Genomic DNA, 22,046 nt, shown 5'->3' on the forward strand with positions numbered 1-22,046 from the left:
GAGAGAGGGGTTCTGTCCACCTGAATTCTCTATCCACTTCCAGTGGCAGAGACCCTTGTTTGAGAGGGGAGACCCTGCCCTGCTTCTGCCATAAGCCCCTACATGGGTCCAGAGCTGGTACCCATGGGTCCAAGACAGGGGGTCTTTTGTAGTTGATCTTCTTTGCCTCATTGATCATCACTGGTTAGATGGCAGGTTCCCCTCTGGTGGGATAGGCAGGTACTTGAGGGGGATGGGGGTGGCAGTAGGTCTAGGGTCTGGTGGAATTGAAGGTTCTGCCCTCTGGGGGTCCTGGGGAGAGCAGTTGGGGACCTCTCCTGGGTGTGTCTTGGCAGGTTTGCCTACAAGGACGAGTATGAGAAGTTTAAGCTCTACCTGACCATAATCCTGCTTCTGGGTGCAGTGGCGTGTCGCTTCGTCCTTTACTACAGGTAGTGGGCAGGGCAGGATGGAGGAGTCCCTAGGGATGCAGGGTCTCTGCCTGGGCGGCATGTGGTGCTAAGGTGTAGGGTGCACGGGGATCAGCATTCCACCAAGTGGCATTCCTGTCCACCTGTGTCATCAGCAGGGAGCTTTTGAAGGGCACCAGAAGGTTCTCATGACAAGAGTCGGTCAGGGTGGGGTGTGGGTGGGAAGGAGCTTATCTGTTTTATGAAGTGCTAGCCCTGAAACTGGCAAAGCCCTGCCACATGGTACATGACTGAATGTGGAGAACGTCACATTGCGTGAAGGATGCCAGGCACACAGGCTATCCATAGGAGGTAGAGCGTTAGCCTTGAGCAAAAAGAAGCCAGGGACAGTGCTCAGGCCCTGAGTTCAAGCCCCAGGACTGGCCAAAAAAAAAACAAAAAAAAGTAAGGAAGAGCAATCCAGTTCAGCCAAGAGGCTCTTAGCAGGGGCAGGTTCCCCTGGGAGACCCAGTGTCCCCACGAGCCACACGGGTGCCAGCGGGCTGGGCCTCTCCAGGGTGGTGGCGGTTCACTGAGCACACCCTGCGTGACTGGTCGTGGCTGTGAGTACTGTGGTGCAGAGGCAGGCTGGGTCATGCTGTCAACCCTGGCAGGCTGCTCCTCCCTCTGTCCTGGTTTTTCTGCCCCAAGTGGGCAGAAAATGTTAAGCCAAATACAGTTTAACATTTGGCCCAGATGTCAAGGGTTAATTTCCTGACCAGCACTGTGCTGGTCTGGTCACAAATATCCCAACAAAGGCCCTTGAAGGCCCTGGGCTCATGCTGGCCTGCTGCTGGAGCTCGGCCTGTGTCCCTGAGGGCAAAGGCTGCGCAGATTGGTAACGCCTGCTCATAAGCTCCTCTGCAAGGGGGTAGAGGTTTTGGTGTGCAGAGGCAGCCTGTGGCAGACTGTCAAGTTCTCAGCTTCACCCAGCCTCTGGATATTCCCATTTCTCTCCCTCCCCTCCATGTCAATCTCCTAGGGCTACTGTAACCAAGTCCCTACTGTCCAGCCACGGTACTTCATGCCTTGTAATGCCTGCTAGTTGGGAGGCAGAGATAGGAGGATCACATGGTTCAAGGCAAGACAAAGAGCAAGCCAAATGTGTGCATTTCATGTGTATGAGAGATGTAAGCAGGAGGATTCTGCTCCAAGGTAGGGCTTAGGCAGAAAGAGTGAGATCCTGTCTCAGATATAACTATAGCAAAAAGTTCAGGTGGTAGGGCACATGCCTAGCAAGCATGAATCCCTGAATTCAAGTCCCAGTGTAGACACATACACAAGGATCAGCAACGCAACTCCTGGGATAAGGACGGGCCAGCTGTGCCTGGATCTCACATTGCTCCCTTCCCGGGGCTGTTTCTTTGTGCCAGGGTGACGGATGAGATCTTTAACTTCCTGCTCGTGTGGTATTACTGCACCCTGACCATCCGGGAGAGCATCCTCATCAGCAACGGCTCCAGGTAAGGGGGGTGGGGGGAGAGGAATATGGAGGTGACAGGCCCTGCCCATAGGGCACCAACGTTGGGGGGTGGGGGAGATCTACAGGGAGTTCTAGGCTACATGAATAACAAGTTGTCAATCATGTTGGCTTTTTGCTTTGTTTTTGTGCCAGTCCTGGGGCTTGGCCTCCGGGCCTGGGCACTGTCCCTGGCTTCTTTTTGTACAAGGCCAGCACTCTGCCACTTGAACCACAGCAGCACTTCTGGCTTTTTCTATTTATGTGGTGCTGAGGAATTGAACCCAGGGCTTCATGTATAAGAGGCAAGCACTCTACCACTAGGCCATATACCCAGCCCCTGGCTTGGCTTTTTAAAATTTGTATTTGTTTATTTATTTTTAATCATTTTGTAAAGGTGATGTTACAGAAGGGTTACAGTTACACAAATCGGGTAAAGAGTACATTTCTTTTGGGGCAATGTCACCCTAATCCTTACTCTTTCTCAGTTTCTCCCTCCCATCCCCACTCACAAGTTGTATAGCTCATTTTCAACATAGTGTCTAGTGAGTATCACTGCTGCATTTGTTTACCCTTTGTGCCTTCATCACGTCTGGCTTTTTGCTGGTTCATTGGAGATAAAAAATCTCAAGGACTTTTCTTCCCTTGCTGGCTTCTCAGGTCTCGGCTTCCTGAGTAGTCAGGATTACAGGCATGTGCGTAGTCACTCGGCCTATGTTGGCTTTTCTAGCACCAGCCTTTGGTGCCTAGCTCTCACTGGCTTTTTTTTTTTTTGGTCGGTTGTGGGGCTTGAACTCTGGGCCTGGGCCCTGTCCCTGAGCTCTTCAGCTCAAGGCTAATGCTCTACCACTTGAACCACAGCGCCACTTCCTCACTGGCTTTTTAGGGTGCTATTTGTGGAACAAACATGTAGAGAGGGCAGGAGGTGGGGAGGAGTCCCTCCACTTGTCTCTGTAACCTGAACTCCATGCCAGAAACCAGTTGGGGCTGAAGAGTGCCTGGTACTTGTCTCTTGTGAACAGAACATAGGCAAACATGGCTAACAGGTCCCAAGGGAGGGCAGCCATCTCATCCCCAGAGGCCAGAACGTGATGACCTTCCCTCCTGGGCGTACGTGCACCTGTTCTTCCGTCTTCTGTGGTCTGCTCATCAAAACAAGGCCACAAGCCCCTGCAAGGTTAATTTATATGGCAAGCAGGCCCAGAACATAGCCTCTATGGGTGCAGCTCTCTTTTGGGAGTGGCAGATACCTCTAAAGTGAATTGTGAAGCTGGGCACCAGTGGCTCACGCCTGTAATCCTAGCTACTAAGGAGGCTGAGATCTGAGGATCACAGTTCAAAGCCAGCCCAGGCAGAAAAGTTCCTGGGACTCTTGGGTCCAATTAGCCACCTGGAGTGGAACTGTGGATCAAGTGGTAGAGTGCTAGTCTTGAGCAAAAACGCTCAGAGAAAGTGCCTAGGGCCTGAGTCCAAACCCTAGGTTGGGACAAACAAAGTGAATTGGGGTGCTGATTGTACAGTTCTGTGAAGGTAGTAAAAACCACAGAATTGTGTACTTGAAATGGACAAATTGCCTAGTGTCAAACTTATACCACAATATTAAGTGTTATACACACACACACACACACACACACTTCACATACACACAACCAACCCAGAGCTCCAGGGCTGCAACTGGCCAGGAAGCATCGTGACTGCCACACTGGGGAAAGGCAATTTCTACTTTTCCCCAGTGTCACTGGGCTCTTTATGGGTGGCTTCTGCTGGAGCTGGGCCTTGGGGCGTAGCGAGCTGTGAAAGGAAAAGCTGCTTTTCAGCCAGTTTTGGTGCCTGGGGTCCGAAGCCAGCCACTGCAGACAAGGGAGTACAGGGGTGGCCAAGATGGCAGAGCTGAGAGCTGAGGAACACAGTTCAAGCCTCAGGGTAGCCACATAGGTAGCCACAGTGTAAGCACTGTGAAGAAACTGAAACAGGAGTGGGGCTATGCATCTGTTGGAAGCAAGGTACTTGAGAGGGCCTTTTACAGGAGGTGACAGTTGGTCTGCAGCTTGAATTTGCACCAGCCAGGCAGGCAAAGGTCTCAGTGCAAACAGTGAGTGTGGAGGCCCTGGGTGAGGCTGCTGTCACAGAGTCCCACTTCCTGGGCATCTTAGACAATGGACACTTCTACCTTGAGTCTAGGATGGAATCCAGGTGTGGCTGTGTCTTCAAGCTGTCTTTCCTCCACACAGGCAGGGCTCATGTCTCCTAACACACCAGTCATGCTAGATTAGAGCTCTACCTTTGTGACTTCCCTTAATCTCCTACCTCCTTACAAGCCCGATCTCCAGATAGTCACCTTCCAGTTCTGAGGAGTTAGTTGGCTTTTGGCATAGGAATCTGGAGGAACACAGTTCAGTCCTGCACAGGCCCGGGGTGGCAGCAGGCGTGGCTGGTTCTAGGAGGACCAGGATGCTGGGGGCTAGAGGGCAGGGAGGCAGGCTTGCTAAGGCCTGGTGATGTGAAGGGTGTGTTCTGAGGGTTTCCGAGGCCCTGGAGGTCTCTGGGCCAGTCTGCAGGCCACAGTGCAGGATTGCATCTCACAGGGCAAGTATAACTGGGTTCGGTCCCTTAGTCCAGGAGGTCGCCTCCAGCCACTGCCCAGTTACAGTGCTGCCCCGTGTACCCAGGCTGGAAGCAGAGACAGAGCTGCTTCTCTCCCCACCTGAGCTTTCCTTCTCTTGTTCTCCTCAAGAATTAAAGGCTGGTGGGTGTCTCACCATTACGTCTCCACGTTCCTGTCTGGAGTCATGCTGACCTGGTGAGTTCTGCCTCTTGACTCCCTGGGCGCTGCTAGAGCTGGGGCTTGTGTAGGATGTAGATATGGGTGGGGCCTTAGGGCGGACTTCAGGGTCTGGAGGGCCTGGAGTCTGTCTAACCCAAACTAGGCCCTGCTCAGCCAGTGTGTATGTGTGTGTGTGGGGGGGGGGGTTCAGGGGGAGTTCACCATCCCTGCCTGTTCCCCGGAGGGTGAGCATGAGGCTCCTGAGTGCCCTGTGAGGGCCCCTGGTTCTAGACCAGGTGGTGACTGATCCAGCCCTGGGACAGAAAGCTGGAACCTGGGTCAGAATGGGGTGGGGATGAATGGCAGATTTCACAGTGTGTCTCACTTCTGGTTTGTTTGTTTCTTCTTTCTTTCAGGCCCAATGGACTAATTTATCAGAAGTTTCGTAATCAGTTTTTAGCATTTTCAATTTTCCAGAGTGAGTGTCAGCTTGGGATATGGGGAGGGACCCTGCTTTCCTGGGGCTTTTCTCCCAGAGGGGTGGGGTACCCAGTAAACATCAGTGCTGGCCTGCTTGGGAGGAAGGTGAGGATCCAGAAAAGAGCCATGTTCCCTCAGATTAGCCTCCCCCGGCCCCCTGCACGAAACCCACACCTGCCAGCCTTGCTCAGATGGAACTAAGTGCAACTTGGGGAAACTGAGTGGTTCACACAATTTTGTCTCCCAGTTTAAAATCTTAAAATGGAAATGTGTGTGCGTGTGTGTGTGTGTGTGTGTGTGTGTGTGTGTGTGTAGAGAGAGAGAGAGAGAAATATATAAAATTTCATTTGAGGATTGCTCAAATTAAATGTGAAACTAAACTAAGCTATGGCCCAGATCAGCCCCCTCCACTCCTCTTTTTTGGAAGGGGGGTCTCACTATGTAATCTAGGCTGGGTTTTATCTTCTGGACTTAAGCAATCCTCTTTTCTTTACTTCCCATGTTCTGGGACTATAGGCACGAACCACTATACCAGCCCATTTAAGACTACAATTGCTGGGAATATGGCCTAGAGGCAAGAGTGCTTGCCTCGTATACATGAAGCCCTGGGTTTGATTCCCCACCACCACATATATAGAAAACGGCCAGAAGTGGCGCTGTGGCTCAAGTGGCAGAGTGCTAGCCTTGAGCAAAAAGAGGCCAGGGACAGTGGTCAGGCACTGAGTACAAGGCCCAGGACAGGCAAACAAAACAAAACAAAACAAAACCCCCCAAAAAACAGAGTAGAGGGGCTGGGGATATGGCCTAGTGGCAAGAGCACTTGCCTCGTATACATGAAGCCCTTGGTTCGATTCCCCAGCACTACATATACAGAAAATGGCCAGAAGTGGCGCTGTGGCTCAAGTGGCAAAACAAAACAAAAAAAAAAAAAGATTAAAATTTAAGCAAAACTTGTCTGCAAACAGATATAAATGTATGAAGCCAATACTGGAAAACTATATAGTCCTTCCTTAGGAATGATCAATGTTAAGATCTATGTTCTTTCAAATGTTTTATTTATTAATATGTGTATATATATGTTTTACACTATGCATATATTACAACTATGGAATCTTTCTGCAGATAGGGTTTTACTATTTTGACCTACTTTTTGTTGTTGTTGTTTTTTGTTTGCCACTCCTGGGGCTTGGGACTCGGCCTGAGCACTGTCCCTGGCTTCATTTTGCTCAAGGCTAGCACTCTACCACTTGAGCTACAGTGCCACTTCTGGCTGTTTTCTGTATATGTGGTGCTGGGGAATTGAACCCAGGGCTTCATGTATACAAGGCAAGCACTCTTGCCACTAGACCTTATTCCCAGCTCCGGGCATGAGCACTGTCCCTGGCGGCGGCTTCTTCTTTCTTCTTTCTCCTTCTTCTCCTTCTTCTTCTCCTTCTTTTCTCCTCCTCCTCCTCCTCCTCCTCCTCCTCCTCCTCCTCCTCCTCCTCCTCCTCCTCCCTCCTCCCTCCTCCCTCCTCCCTCCTTCCTCTTCTTCCTCTTCTTCCTCTTCTTCCTCTTCCACTTGAGCCACAGCGCCATTTCTGGCTTTTTCTGTGTATATGGTGCTAAGGAATTGAACCCAGGGCTACATACATGCTAGGCAAGCACTCTACCTCTTAAGCCACATTCCCAGCCCCTACTTTTAGATTTTTTATTTTGACAGTTTATCATGGCCATTGTCTATGTTAGTACCTCCTCCTTTTTAGCCACTACAAATTTTCCCTCTGTGGAACTGTCTTGTGTATTTGTGCATGGAATGTAACTCCCGGCATCGCACAGGGCATCTGGCATTCCAGCAAGCATATCTTAACTATTCGTATTTGATAAGATTCTGACCAGTATGAGATTACATGTGCGTCTTGGGTAGGGGCTAGGGAGGGTTATAGCTGGGGCCCCACCAGCCTGCAGTTTGGTAAGGTCTGTGAGGGGAGAGAGGCTTCCTTGCCCTGTCCCGGGAATCTCTGGCTGAGCCTGGGCTTTGTGCGCCCTCTGCAGGCTGTGTCCAGTTCCTCCAGTACTATTACCAGAGGGGCTGCCTCTACCGGCTACGGGCGCTGGGGGAAAGGAATCACCTGGACCTCACTGTGGGTGAGTAGCCATTAAGTGGAGGGATGTGGAGGGATGAGCCTGGACGAACCTAGACTCACTCAGCTATCCCTCACTCCCACTCCCCACCCCCCCGCTGGGGGCCTGTCTCTGCAAGGACATTAAGTATTTCCATGTAGCAAAGCCAGGACTGCCTTCCTTTATCTCATTTCACCATGGATTCTGTTTCAGACACTACCAAGTTTGAGGCTGGCTCTAGGTGCTAGGTCTTGGCCCTTTGCCATTTAAATGTCTACTTTTCTTGTATTTTATGATACACATAATACACACATAGTATACCTCCCCTCCTAGCTAGCTACTTGGGTGGTGAAGACTAGTGGATCCCTTGATCCAGCCTGGGCAACACATCTCAAAGGAAAAGAAAAAGAAGTTAGGTGCTGGTGGCTCATGCCCATGATCCCAGCTACTTAGGAGACTGAGATCTGAGGACTGAGGTTTGAAGCAAGTCCAGGTAGGAATGTCCTTGAGACTCTTATCTCCAATTAACCAGCAAAAAAAAGCTGGAAGTGGAGCTGTAGCTGTAGTGGTAGAGCACTAGCCTTGAGCAAAAGCTCAGGAACAGCTCCCAGTCCCTGAGTTTAAGCCTTAAGACAGCACAGAAAAAAAATGAGAAAAAATTTTTAAAAATACACAGACATACACATATGTATAGAATCCATTGAACATACATTTATATAAACATCTACATGTACATTGGGAGATAAATTTATGTAACTATATCTACCTGTGTATTTGGGGAGATATGCCTAATTATTTTCACACATGGGGTTCCCAGTTGGAAGTGCTCCTTCCCTCCAGACTTGCAGGGGAAACTATTTCTAGGAAAACTGCTGCCAGTCCACCCCTCCCATCCAGGCACTGCGCAACAGGCTCTATGTTGACGTGACTGAAAGGATGCCTACAAACTCCTGCGCCTACAGACAAAATCCCACACAAATGATGGAAGTGGCCAATGTTCCTGGTGCCTCTCGGTGTGGCCAGGCCACTTGACTCCTGGCCAGCAGGCCTAGTGTCCCTGCAGGTCCTCTGGTGTCCCCCTGGTGCATACTCACCCCCCTTGAGGGGGCCCTGACCTGGCTGATCTTGGGGTGGAGGTACTGGCGAGGCGGCCGGCCCTCAGCTCCTCCCTCCTCTCCACAGAAGGCTTCCAGTCCTGGATGTGGCGTGGCCTCACTTTCCTCCTGCCCTTCCTCTTCTGTGGCCACGTAAGTCCTCTACACCTGGTGGGTACCCTTGTCTAAGATCTTCAGGCCTCTACTTCCTTCACAGACTGCTCACCCCAGCTCCTCACTCCCTTGGTACTGGGGGAAATCTGAGGTCCTCCTTCCTGCTCCAGAGTGACCCAAAGTCTCACCTCAGGGGAGCTTCTTTCCCTATTCCTTTGGCGCCAGGGACGTTAAGGACAGGAAGTGGAGCTGGCCCTCAGACCTGCAGTGACTAAGACACCTGCAGTTTCAGGAGCAAGGAGGGCAGGGTCTCAGTGATATCTGAAGCTGGAGAGCTAGCCCATTCCCCCACTTTCCCTACGGGCCTGCAGGGGATGGGTCAGTGTGGTGAGCCATGTCTGTCTTGTCTCCAGTTCTGGCAACTCTACAATGCTGTAACATTGTTTGAGCTCTCCAGCCATGAAGAATGCAAAGAATGGCAGGTATGGATTGTGTTGGAGGGGAGTCTGAGAGATGGTGGGAGGGCCTCAGGGGTCTATGAAACAAGGCTCACTCCATCAAATCTCCCAGGACCCTGTCAGACCCTGTTCCCTCCACCTTGGCCCACCTGTTTTCTGCTGGCCGTCCCACAGCTTTACTGGGCATCTGGGGGTGTTGGGAGGAGGCTGTTCACTGGGAGCTGACTTGGCTTCTCCCTCTGGGCTGGCTGCCTTCCTCTGGGTTCCCAGGTATTTGTGCTGGCTATCACCTTCCTCATCCTCTTCCTGGGCAACTTCCTGACCACACTCAAAGTCGTGCACGCCAAACTCCAGAAGAACAGAAAGAAGATGAAGCAGCCTTGAGCCTCAGGACTCGCTGCCCCAGGGGGCCTCTGAACTTTGAACTGCTGGGGACTCCAGTCCACTCCCTGCTGTGGCCGGGGGCCGCAGCGATGCTGGGAGCAGGACCAAGGCCCCTGTCCCTGGCGGGATAGGAACTTGAAGCCCGCCTGTGCGCACAGTATTAACTCACCCCAGCCTCCCTATTTATGACGTTATTTAATGCCGGTCCTCCCAGCTTCCCCGCTGCTCTTGGCAATGACCAAGTCTGGGTCAGTCTTCCGGGAGGGGCCGGAAGCCTCAGGGAGCCCCTCTGCCCACTCCTGTCATTTGAACCCCTCACTGGGGTTTGGATGTGCCTCGCCAGGGTTGGTTTTATTCTGACCTGCAACTTACTGTGTCCTGGGCAGGTGGGATGAGACCTCCAGCATCCTGTGGAGCCCCCTCCCCTGGGCCTGCCTCTGCTGTAAGCCCCTCCATGCCCTGCCATCCATGGCGGGGCTTATTTAAGTTCTCAGAGAACTAATGCTTGTCTCTGCCTCTTGCTTCCTTCCACACGCTTGTTGGCCCTAAGGGGCCGAGGTTTTAAGTCACCGCTAGAGGGCGCCCCAGCCCCTAGGTGGTTTGACTCTGGTGTAGCGATGACTCAAATCCACTGGTCCCAACCTGCTGTGAGACCTCAGGAAGGGGGACCCAGAAGTTCCCTGTTGGCTGGGTTAGGCTATCATGGAGTGTGCCCACTGTTTCCCTCTCTCTGCCCCAGGTTCTGAGCAGGGCCTGCCCGGTGAGGCTGGGCAGGCGTGCTGGTCACCATCTAGCTTCAGGCTCTGGTGGGGAGGATGGAGAAGCCACTTGGGGCTGTTGAAGTGCTGCCCCTAAGTGCACCTTCCCTACAGATGCATATGCCACTGGTAACCACAGACAGGCCGGGCCCTCAGAGGAGTTTTAAATTTCAGTTATGCTTTGAAAACAAGATTTCTCCTCCCCCAGGGTGTGATTCCAATAAGCCCGAGGTATGTACTGTCCCTAGAAAGGGGCGATCGGGTTCCTGCGCTCCTGTTGCTCACACCCCCTCCCGCCCTCCCCGGGTCTCCTGCTTGTCCTCTGCTGGCCGCCATGTAGGTGGCTCCAGATTAGGGGTTAGCAAATGTGGGTGATGTGGTCTCACAAGGACCACTCTCACGCAAAAGCAGCCGGTGCATAAGCAAGCATGGCCTTGTTCCAATAAAACTTTATTTACAAAAACAGACAGTTGGCCAGCCCAGGCCTCAGCTGTGGTTTGCTGACCTCTGCCCCACACCATCAATTGTCTTTGCGGCTGTGGACTCCACAGAAACAAAGGGGCCCTTAGTTGACTTCCTAGGGGACAGGAGAGCCTTGGGGGTGGGTTCAGAAGTATCGTGGCATCCTGACTCATCTGGATAGCCCAGAGGAATTGACTGTCAGCGACAGGCAGTCTGTGGGCCAGCTTTGACAACTGTCCTGTGGGGACGGGTGGAGCCTGTCAGTTCTGAAGAAGCCGGGACAGGGCCTGGGCTCCAAACCCTACATCCCCGCCCAAGCAGAGGCCATCGGGTGGTAGGTAGGGGTCTAGACCACACAACTATCCACCGGACCCATCGCCCAGCCCATGGGGGTAATCCAGAGAGAATGGCTTGCCTCAGGTCCCCAGGGAGCAGGAGGAACCTTCCACGGGAGGCTCCTATAGGAAAGGTGTGTGCAGCTGGCCCCAGGTGTGCGCCCCCAGGCACACTTGAGTTTTCAGAGATGTTTTCCCCCCCTGGGCACCTGGGCCCTCAGTGAATGGATGTGGGCCTGGTGGGATGAGGAAGGGGGCAATTTCCTGTAGGCCTCTTCCCCCTGAGGCCTCAGATGGGGGTGGCTGGAGGAAGAGGCTGGAGGATGTGGCCCTGCTTATCTCAGGAGTTGCAGGCTTGGGGTGTCCCTGTGGACCAGAGCCAAACCCACATTTACCCCGTGCAGCTGCACAGTGGCACAGGGCTGGGGGCTGGAGGTACTGGCGAGTGCCCTCAAGTCCTGGGCACATACCCCGGGTTCCAGTACCCTCATTCACCACTGTACTACAGGGTGAACCCAAAGGGAGTTCACGGAGGAGAGTTCCAGAAGGTTCTAAGACGTGCTGCAGACACCAGGGGCTGCAGAGCTGGGCGTAGGCCTGCTCCAGGCACTCAGTCCTAGTTCCCCCAGCCCGGAGGTCACAAGAGCAGGCAGAGCCTCTGTTTCTTCTGCCGCTGGGCTTTCTTCAGTGCCCTGAGGGCCACTTTGGCTGCTTCTCGAAAGACATCCTCCACGTTCTCCCGGAACTTGGCAGAGCACTCCAGGTAGAGTGCAGCCTGGATCTGTTCACAGGCACTCAGGCCCTGGCCGGAAGAGGCAGCAGGGTTATGTGAGGGGCCTGCAGAAGGGCGTGGGGCTTCCCAACGCCTGTGCAGGGCCCTGGGGGATTAGGGCTGGCTTGGGCGGGCTCTATGGAGGCAGAGACCTTGGTTAGGGACCTGAGCCCTTTCCACATCACAGGACCTTGGGTGGCCTTGGTGTTCCCATGGCTGCCTGGAGAAGGCCATGCTGACCCTGTCTGCTATCCAGCTATCCAGGAGAATGGTAAGTCCTCAAGACAGAAAGGACCTCCATACACCCCTTCTCTTGGCTCTGTCAGTAGGAGCCACTGAACTTGCTGAGACCAAAACAACCCAAGAAGCCAGATATAGTGGCTCCTGCCTGTAATCCTAGCTGCCTGGGAGGCAGAGCTTGGGAGGATCAGGATTTGAGGCTAGCCAAGGCCAAAAGTTATGGAAACCTCCAACTCAACCAATAAAATGAGGACATGGTGATGTACACCTGCCATCCCAGCTATTTGAGAACCATGAATAGGATCCCGGGACAGGTTGGTCCAGCATAAACATGAAACTATACAAAACAAAATAAAGGGTTGGAGGCATGGCTCAAGACCTAGGCTGCCTGCCTAGCGAGTATAAGGCCCTGAGTTCAAACCCCAGTACTGCAAAATAAATGATTTGTTTAAGTCTTTTTTTTTTTTTTTTTTGGCCAGTCCTGGGGCTTGGACTCAGGGCCTGAGCACTGTCCCTGGCTTCTTTTTGCTCAAGGCTAGAGCACTCTGCCACTTGAGCCACAGCCACAGCGCCACTTCTGGCCATTTTCTGTATATGTGGTGCTGGGGAATTGAACCCAGGGCCTCATGTATATGAGGCAAGCACTCTTGCCACTAGGCCATATCCCCAGCCCGATTTGTTTATTTTAAAATGAGTTTACTTTGGGCTGGGATGTGGCTTGGTGGTAGAGTGCTTGCCTAGCATGCATGAAGCCCTGGGTTTGACTCCTCAATACCACTTAAACAGAAAAGGCCAGAAGTGGCACTGTGGCTCAAGTGCTAGCCTTGAGCAAAAGAAGCTCAGGGACAGTGCCCAGGCCCTGAGTTCAAGACTCAGAGCTGGCAATAAATAAATAAAATTAACTTACCATTAGTAAATTATTAAAGTTGGGTCTTGCTAGTGCTCCGGGCTGGCCTCAAACTTTTGATCATCTTGCAACACTCCTGAATACTGGGATTACAGGAATGTACCACCATGCCTGGATTCAAGCTTTTTGTTCTTTTACATTAATATTTTTATTTTTATTTTTTCAGTCATGGGGCTTGAACTCTAGGCCTGCGTACTGTCCCTGAGCTCTTCAGCTCAATGCTAGTGCCCTACCACTTGAGCCACAGCACCATTCCGGTTTTCTGATGCTCAACTGAAGATATGAGTCTCACAGACTTTCCTGCCCAGGCTGGCTTTGAACCTTGGTCGTCCTCAGATCTCAGCCTCCTGAGGAGCTAGGATTACAGGCGTGAGCCATTGGCGCCAGGCTAAATTTTATTTTGTGGTTCCTTTCCTTGGGTATATTCCAAGGCCACAGGGTTTAGATTTGCCCATGACTCTTGAGGGTAAGGGATGTCTTCTTTCAGCCAAGGGCCTACCTTCTGGCCCCCTGGGTGCAGAAGAGGGATGGGGTACAGAATGGGGAGCCTGAATGACTGGAGGCAGGCCCTGGCTCTACTTCTGGTTAGCTGTGCCCCTGAGAAGCTGCTTGACCTTCCTGGGCTCTGTGTGTTTTCATATTAGTTGCTAACCAGGGGCCTGGGTGGTTTCTGGGCGTGGTGGTCCGTGGGGTGGGGGTGGGGGGAGGCAGCGCACACCTGTGTGTAAGTGATGGGTTCCAGCTGTGCCGTGCGCAGCTTCCGCAGTTGCTCCTTGTCCTTCCTCAGGTCTGTCTTGCAGCCGATGAGCACCATGGGGGTCCCGCGGCAGAAATGTGTCACCTCAGGGAACCACTGCAGTGGGAGGAGGACAGGGCTTCAGTAATGGGCTGCCCTGCTGGGCTCCAGGACCACCCCCCTCCCCCCCACCAGAGGCAGGCCTAGGTCTCACCTTGATGAGAACATTGTCATAGCTGGTGGGGTTCATGACATCATAGCAAATGAGCACGAGGTGAGCGTTCTGATAGGAGAGGGGCCGCAGGCGGTCATAGTCTTCCTGACCTGGAACCAGAGGTGCACACCCTCAGCTGGGGCTCCTGGGCCTCAGTTTACTCTTCTGTAAGGCCACAGTAGATTGCACAAAATCAGAGCTGACTACAACTGGGAGTAATTCTGCCAGCTGGGACTGATTCCTCTGTGTCTGGCCCGCAGCCAGGGGCTGGGTGGCTTGGGGTCCCCAGAAGAACCAGACCTTGATGCCTCCAGCCTTTCTTGCAAACCCTGGAGGGTTGGGGACAGCTGGGAGCCCCTCCCCTGTGACTGTCACCTGGGCCTTGGTGCTGTCTTGGAGCTTTTTTAGCCCAAGGCTGGGGCTCTACTTGAGTCACAGCTCTACTTCCAGCTTTTTGCTGGTTAATTGGAGATGAGTCTTGTGGACTTTGCTGCTCTGTCTGGCTTTGAACCACGGGCCTCAGATCTCAGCCTCCTGAGTAGCTAGGATGACAGGTGTGCACCACCAGCGCCCAGCACCTTGTGAATTTTTCTGGATAACTTTTTATGTTGACAGTTTCAAAGTTAGAGAAAAATTGCTATGGGGGCTGGGAATATGGCCTAGTGGTAAAGTACTCTCCTTGTATACATGAAGCCCTGGGTTCGATTCCTCAGCACCACGTATATAGAAAAGGCCAGAAGTGGTGCTGTGACTCAAGTGGCAGAGTGCTAGCCATGAGCAAAAAGAAGCCAGGGACAGTGCTCGGGCCCTGAGTCCAAGCCCCAGGACTGGCAAAAAAAAAACAAAACCAGACCAAAAAAAATTGCTATGGAGCGCAGAGCGTTGCTGGCACTCCAGCTGCAGTGTTACATCTCACCACTGGCTTTAACTACACAGAAACACCATCTTCAAAACTGAAAAGAAACTGCAGACGCTTTGCCCCTTCCAGACCAGCAGTGGTGCACGCTGTGGAAGTGCTCCAGCTCCCCACCCCCCATCCTCTCCAAGTCCCCACTGGCCAGTGGTGGTGCTCCCTGCAGAGGTGCTCCACCCTCCATCCTCTCCAAGTCCCCACTGGCTTCCCTGGTCCCCTGCCATCCACCTGGCCAAAGGTCAGATGTGGAGACTCCATCAGATCCAGATCCTGCCTCCCCATCCATAGTGTAAACACCCTCAATGGCTTCCTGCTGCCCTTTGTATAAAAGTCAAACATCTCCCCATGGGGCACAGGATTTGGTGTTCCTGACCTTGACTTGACCCCCCCCCATTGCAGTTCAACCACAGAGGTCACCTCAGGTCACCGCACTGCCACTCCAACTCACCAAACTCTGGGCCTCAGGGCCTTTATATTTGCTGTTCCCCCATACCTGGGATGCTCTCTTCCCTCACTTCTTTCTCTTTCTCCATATACTTCATTGCATTTCATATCTCATCATAGTACACCATCTACTTGGTTTCCAGAATGTTCTCAATGGATGACCCACAAGTCAAGGCCCAACCCTACAGGGAAATTTACTGCAAAGCAGACAGCTACCTCTATCTTTGGATCTCAGGTTGTTTCTCAACCAAGCGGAAAGCATTTTTCTGAGCAGCACAGGACTGGAGGGACTGAACACAGAGGCTGTTTCTGTCTTTCCTCCTCCCGCTGAGCAGCTGTGAGGCCCTGCTGTCCTCATCAGGCCTGTGAATACCCTGCCAATGGCTGCCCTGTCCTACACCCAGGCTGTGTGTGAGTTCTGCCTTTTTTTGTCTAAGGGATGTGAGTATGAATGTTGGTGTTCTCGATGAGACCTGGAATCTGGCCTCTTCAGGGACAACTGTGCCTGTTTCATACAAAGAAAATGAGTTTTGCTGGGTGCCAGTGGCTCACACCTGTCATCCTAGCTACTCAGCAGGCTGTGATCTGAGGAGCGCAGTTCAAAGCCAGCCAGGGTAAGAAAGTCCATGAGACTCTTGTCTCCAATTAACCACCAGAAAAATGGAAGGGGCACTGTGGCTCAAGTGGTAGAGTGCTAGCCTTGAGCTGAAGAGCTCACAGACAGTGCTCAGGCCCCAAGTTCAAGCCCCATGACCAACAACAAAAAAAAAGAAACAAGAAACTGAGTTTCCTAAAGGTGAAGTGACGCCACCAGGAGCTGCCCCCCGTGAAATGTTACTCCTCCTGTACAAACTAATGCTGTGGCCCTTTTGTGGTTGGTGCAAGGGGTTGAACTCAGAATCTCTTGGGGCTTGAACTCAGGAAATGGGTGCTGTCCCTGAGTTTTTGTACCCAGGATAGCACTTTACTGCTTGAGACACAGCTCCACTTCCAGCTTCTTTTGGTAATTAACTGGAGATAGTCTCACTGACTTTCCTCCCAGGCTGGTTTTTTTTTTTTTTTTTTTTTTTTTTTGGCCAGTCCTGGGCCTTGGACTCAGGGCCTGAGCACTGTCCCTGGCTTCTTCCCGCTCAAGGCTAGCACTCTGCCACTTGAGCCACAGCGCCGCTTCTGGCCATTTTCTGTATATGTGGTGCTGGGGAATCGAATCTAGGGCCTCGTGTGTCCGAGGCAGGCACTCTTGCCACTAGGCTATATCCTCAGCCCCTCCCAGGCTGGTTTTGAGCTAGGTCCTCATATCTCATTCTTCTAAGTAGCTAGGATTACAGCATGGACATCTAGTTGTATAGGTTATATTTGAGATAGGGTATCACTTCCTGTCCTAGCACGTGTTTGGACCAAGACCCGCCTACTTTGGGCTTCCTGTTGTAGCTAGGGGAACAGGTGCAACACCACTGTGCTCAGTTCTCAGTTGAGATAAGGGTGTCAAGAACTTTTCTGTCTTGGCTGGTCCTGAATTCTGATCCTCCCAGTCTCAGCCTCCTAGGTAGCCAGGATTACAGATTTGAGCCACCAACTCTGGCTTTTTTTCAATACTGAAGCTTGAACTCAGAGCCTTGTGCTTGCTAGGTTGGCACTTAAGCCATACCCCAACCTCTTTACATTGGTTGTTTCTTTTCTTTTCTTGGTAGGTTGTGGAACTTGAACTCAGGGTCTGGGTGCTGTCCCTGAACTTTTCTTTTTTTCTTTTTTTTGCCAGTCCTGGGGCTTGGGACTCAAGGCCTGAGCACTGTTCCTGACTTCTTTTTGCTCAAGGCTAGCACTCTACTTCTTGAGCCACAGTGCCACTTCCAGCCTTTTCTGTTTATGTAGTGCTGAGGAGTCAAACCCAGGGCTTGATGCATGCTAGGCAAGCACTCTACTGCTAAGCCACATTCCCAGCGCATGTCCCTGAATTTTTTTCACTCAAGGCTAGCACTCTACTACTTTGAGCCACAGCTCTACTTCTGATTTCCTGGTGGTTAACTGGAGATAAGAGTCTCATGAGCTTTGCTGCCTGGTCTGGCTTTGAACTATGATCCTCAGAGCTCAGCCTGCTGAGTAGCTGGGATCCACAGGCGTAAGCCACCGGCGCCCTGCCACTTCTGAGATAGCATTTTGTTTTCTCACACACACACCCCACCATCACCTGTTTGGCAGTGGAGAAATAAGACTCCTGGCCCCAGAGGCATTGAGGAAACACGCACGGGCTGTTACCCTGCAACAGTTCCACGCGCCCAGACCAGGGCTGAGAGGTGCCTTTTGGTGTTACAGGCTATGGTGACACGGGGGTGCCGGCGGCAGGAATTGAGGTACAGGGGTTCAGGGGCCAGGGCTGTGCTCTTGCTGGGCTGGCCACTCCCCCTGGAAGTCACCTCCTCCTTCTTGGCCTGTGCTGATTCAAGCAGCCACCAGGAGGGAAGCTTCCAGAGAAAGCTGGTCCTGTGAAGGGCTACAGGCAGCCGGCAAGGTCACAGGCAGGCACCCTGTGAGCTAGCACACAAGCTCTACTCCCAGTGCCAAGGTCAGCTCCCCGCAGGGCCGGGTCAGAGCCCCCGCTTCCTCACTAGGCACTAACCCGGGCCTTGGTTTCCTCATCTGGATGAGCCCCAATGACAAAGGCAAAGATGTGCCCGCCGAGGCTTCCCCTGGCCTGGCAGGCCCTCCTGGGACCCCATTTTAGAGAGAGAGAAACCACAGCACAGAGAGGCAAAGTGAGTTACCTGAGGTAAAACAGCTGAGGGGGGCAGCACGGCCAGCCCACCCCATTAGGAAGGGAATCCTGACCCCCAGCACTGACCAAGTGAAAAAAGATGGCTACCAACACAGCTATTTCAAGAAAGGGACTCTGGGAGGGCTGGGACGCCAGCCCAGCCTTGGTTCCTCCTCCAGGTTGCTTTCCTGGCTTGACACCACCCAGGTCCGCTTTCCTTACGTTAGCTTGGGCCTGGATTCTGCGTGGTGCCGCTGCTCTGCTCCTGTGAGCTTGGGATCCATGTGCTCTGCCTCCGCTCAGGCCCACGGCCCGGAGCCTGGGCTGCATCTACCTGCTGGGCCTTGGGGTTTTTGCTTCACATCTGGGAAGGGGGCGCTGGCAATCCTGCTCCAATTTGGGAAGTACAAGGATGGGGGGTGGGGTGGTAGTGGGCAAAGCCGGGACTGCTACTGAAATAGAAGCTTGTGAGGGATGAGGAAGGCTTGAGTGGGGTTCGAACCCAGGACTCTGGCTCCACTAGCTTCAGAGTCTCCCAGCCTCCAGGGCACTGGCGATGCTCACCCTCCCCACTCGGCACTCAATGGCCAGAGGGCCACAAGGGGCTCAGCAGAGCTAAGCGTGCATGTGGCTCTGGGAGGACAGGCTCCCTGAGCTCAGCAGTGCCACGGGGCGGGCACGGGGTGCTTTGTGGGGTGGGCTCTGCCCTGGCAGCACCCTCCCCAGGCCCAGAGTCCCCAAAGCCTGCAGCCACACACACAGCAGGCTGGTTCCCAGCTCCGCTGGGGTGGGGCGCTAATGGGGAGGGGTGCCAGGAGCATGAGAAGAGGAAGCTGACAGGGGGAACCCACTTTTACTAGCTCTGATGGGGTCCTCGCACCTGTTCCTGCCCAGGCCTGGGGCTGAGGGAACGCTCTGACTGCCCTGCGCCTTACTTAGCTCACAACCTCCCTGTCTTAACACCCATGTCCCCCTTTCCTCTAGGCTGGTCCCTCCATGGCCTCCAGCTTCATGGTCCCCCCACCCCCACCCCAGCCTTCTACCCAGGAACTTCTGGGCCCCACCACAGCTTCCTGTGTCTGAGGATGTGGGGGGCCAGGCAGCCAGAGTGATGGGTGCCAGGGCCCCACACTCCTCCCCCCTTGGAGCACTGAGCACAGAGCATTGCTCAGACCAGGCGATGTCTGTAACTTTCCGCAGGATGGTGAGAAGCAGCCATGCTGGTCTTTTGCACACAGCCCCATGGCCAAAGTCTGAGCACCACTCCTGTCCCACAGCGTGGACCACGGCTGATTGAGAAGATGTTTCCCTCCTCCAGAGAGGCTAGCCTGTCAGTTTCTAGAACCTTCTACATTTACTAGGCTTATATCTAGCTCTGTCAGTGTCCTTGCTCACCCCCCTTTCTGCACATTGTGACTGGCCACGCCACATTCTCCATCTCCCCACAGGCACCGCTGGATTCCCGGCGACTCACTGTTCACTCCAGTCGCCCCACGTAAGACCTGGTCTCCACCGCATTCCACCGGAGGGCTTCCCCGGACACAGGGGTCAGCTAGATGCTTTCCCCGGCTCTCCCTCCTTGGGTCATTCTGTTGACCAACAGACCACCTGGGCCCCCCAGAACTCACCAGGGGGCTTACACCCCAGCACTGCTTTTCTGCTGGTCAGGACAGGAAACAGTTGTACCTGCTACAGCAGGAGCTTGGCAGGTCCTGAACTCCCAGGGATTGGAGCCTGCGCCCCAGTGGAAGACTTGTTTTAGTTTAGTTTTTTTTTTTTTTTATGGTACCAAGGGAGGGCTTTGGTATAGCTCAAAGATGGAATGTTCATCTGGCACACTGAGGAACCTGGGTTCCGCTAACAGTCACAAAGACAACCCACACCAAGCTGCACGGTGCTGCTGTTAACTTCACCAGCTTTGATCCTCATGACTCTAAGCCCAGATGACAGATGAGGAAACCAGGGCCCAGAGGACCCCAAGGATACACAGCCAATGTGACTAGCATCAAAGCCTTGTGTGACTCTAAACCCAGTAACAAAAGGGGGCGCTAGTGCCTCAGGCCTGTCATCCTAGCTACTCAGTGAGATCTGAGGACTGCAGTTCAAAGCCAGTCCAGGAAGGAAAGTCCCTGAGTCTCTAACCTCCCATTCATCACCAAAAGAAGCCGGAAGTGGAGCTGTGGCTCAAATGGCAGAGCAGTAGCCGTAGGCACAAAAGCAAACAGTGCCAAGGCCCTGACCTGCAAACAGAAAACACAGGTGGTGGGAAGGTATGGGGCAGATGAGTGCTGCAGTGGTCACAAGGCTCCGATGATGGCCAGCGGGAGCGCCTTCCACATGCAAACCTTCCACCAAGTCGCTGCCTTCCAAACCCCACACACAACATGCTTAGAGCTTGGGCCAGGAGGGCCAGACACGGTCTCTCTGCTCTGGGGCTACTGACCAGGGAAGCCTGGGTCCTGGCAGGAGCAGCCCGGGCAGAGCAGGGAGGAGGAGGAAGAGTGAGCCACCGCCCTGCTCCTCCCTGGCTGCTGGACCAGACATGTGGACATAAAAATGTCCTATACTTTCACTGTCCCCTTAGTCACACCTCAATAATTCCCATGACAGTCCTAGCTTTCCCAGCTCCCCTTGGGGGCAGAGCTCCACACCCAGAAGGGGCCCCTCAGAGGCCAGTGGAGGGGTGGGCAGCCCCCAGGAAAGCCTGCCGTGGGTAGGAATGGTGCAGGGACAGCCACTTGGGGAGTGGGGGAAGGGATGTCTGGATTTCTGTTCCACCCATGATTGGTGGGACACTTCATCTCACAGCACAGGATGGGCTGGCAGGGAGGGGACAGCCCTCCCAGAGGGTGGCCCAGCTCCACCTGGCACTAAGCTCTGAGTCACTGAGCTGGGTGAGGCTCTACCTGATCATCCCGACCTTTGCCCCAACAATGTGACTAACATCCAGTCAGATTTGGGGGGTCTTCCCACAGATTGGGGAAATACAACTCATGGCCGATGAAATGAGCACAACCCCCGTGTGCCGGCTCAGGGTACAAGTAGAACCTTATCTTGGGCTGCTCCCTAGGGCTCCTGTTCCATCCATTCATTTCTCCAAAGTTGTCAATTCTCTTCCCAGGAAACCAAGAAGGCAGGGGACCGACTTTAAGACCAAAACCATAAAGGCATGGACATAAAACTTCCACCCACACGGCCCTGGAGTTTCCAGCCGTGGAACCCCAGGTCCTGGAACCACACAACCCTGGCCCACGCCATCACTGAGCGGCGGGGACTCCAACCAGAGACCACAGCTGAGAAGGTAAAATCCCAGAACCACGGGAGGCAGAAGCACAGCCCAGGTTTTTCTAGAACCACAGGAGAGGGGCCAGCCTGGTGAAGGGCCAGAGTCTGGCAGGGGGCCCCAGAAATTCGTCATCCAGTCACCCCCACTTACACAGAGGGGTCCTCGGTCCTCTGGGCCTCCAGGACCCCAGCCAGCAAGCCTTGCGGCGTGATGTGCTGCCGGTGGAGGTGGCCCAGTGGGGGAACCCTTGGCGGCCTGCCCCCCCCCCCCCGGTGCCCTGGGCACTCACCCGCGGTGTCGTAGAGGTTTAGGGTCACCTCCTTGGTCCCCACTGTCACGCTGGCCGTGTACTTCTCAAACACCGACGGGGCGTAGTTCTGTGGTGGAAGGGGGCGGCTCAGTCCTGGGGTCCCCATGGGTCCTGCACTGCCCACCACCCCACACCCCATCCGCCCGCACTGCGGGGCTCTGGAACTCGCAAGGGGGAGACTGGGGTGGCACGGTCGCCTTTGCGCTCGTGGTGCGGGAGACGCGGGCCTGGGTCGGGGTGAGGGTCGCCCCCAGCGGTGCCTCCCGCCTCACCTCGGGGAAGGAGCCCTGGCTGTACACCATGAGCAGCGACGTCTTGCCGCAGCCGCCGTCACCCACGATCACGATCTTCAGCTCCTTCCTCCCCGGGCCGGGGGCAGCGGTTGGGGCCGGGGCCCCCAGGGCGTCCATGGTCGGAGCCGGGAGCCCTCAGCGCCCGCAGCTGCGAAAGCCCCGCGGAGCGAGCGGTGGGGGCGGGGCCGGGGCGGGGCCGGAGGCATCGGAAGCCCCGCCCACCCCGGCTGGAGCCGCCTCTGACCGGCAGCACCCCCCCCACCCCCAGCCCTCTCCGCTAGGCCCCGTTCGCCTCTCCGTATCAAGAAAACGGCAGCCG

At 54.1% G+C, this 22,046-nt stretch overlaps 2 protein-coding genes across 2 annotated transcripts in view; one reads left to right on the forward strand and one right to left on the reverse strand.

The window, feature by feature from the left end:
- Positions 1 to 10,341, forward strand: part of Tmem120b (transmembrane protein 120B) — a 28,807-nt gene extending 18,466 nt beyond the window's left edge. The window contains exons 5-12 of the mRNA XM_048343005.1: positions 336 to 431; positions 1,823 to 1,912; positions 4,643 to 4,708; positions 5,089 to 5,150; positions 7,187 to 7,279; positions 8,438 to 8,502; positions 8,877 to 8,945; positions 9,192 to 10,341. Of these exons, the coding sequence (XP_048198962.1) occupies positions 336 to 431; positions 1,823 to 1,912; positions 4,643 to 4,708; positions 5,089 to 5,150; positions 7,187 to 7,279; positions 8,438 to 8,502; positions 8,877 to 8,945; positions 9,192 to 9,305 (655 nt within the window). The 3' untranslated portion in view covers positions 9,306 to 10,341. The remainder of the gene's footprint in view (positions 1 to 335; positions 432 to 1,822; positions 1,913 to 4,642; positions 4,709 to 5,088; positions 5,151 to 7,186; positions 7,280 to 8,437; positions 8,503 to 8,876; positions 8,946 to 9,191) is intronic.
- Positions 10,342 to 10,475: 134 nt separating this feature from the next.
- Rhof (ras homolog family member F, filopodia associated) lies at positions 10,476 to 22,044 on the reverse strand. The gene is made up of 5 exons (XM_048343006.1): positions 21,707 to 22,044; positions 21,414 to 21,501; positions 13,730 to 13,839; positions 13,498 to 13,632; positions 10,476 to 11,662 (listed from the first exon to the last, which is right to left on the reverse strand). The coding sequence occupies exons 1-5, from the start codon at positions 21,842 to 21,844 to the stop codon at positions 11,498 to 11,500; spliced, it is 636 nt and encodes a 211-aa protein (XP_048198963.1). The 5' UTR covers positions 21,845 to 22,044; the 3' UTR covers positions 10,476 to 11,497.
- Between the last annotated feature and the right edge of the window lie 2 nt (positions 22,045 to 22,046).

Source organism: Perognathus longimembris, chromosome 3 (genome assembly GCF_023159225.1).
Source record: "Perognathus longimembris pacificus isolate PPM17 chromosome 3, ASM2315922v1, whole genome shotgun sequence".
NCBI classification, from domain to species: Eukaryota; Metazoa; Chordata; class Mammalia; order Rodentia; family Heteromyidae; genus Perognathus; species Perognathus longimembris.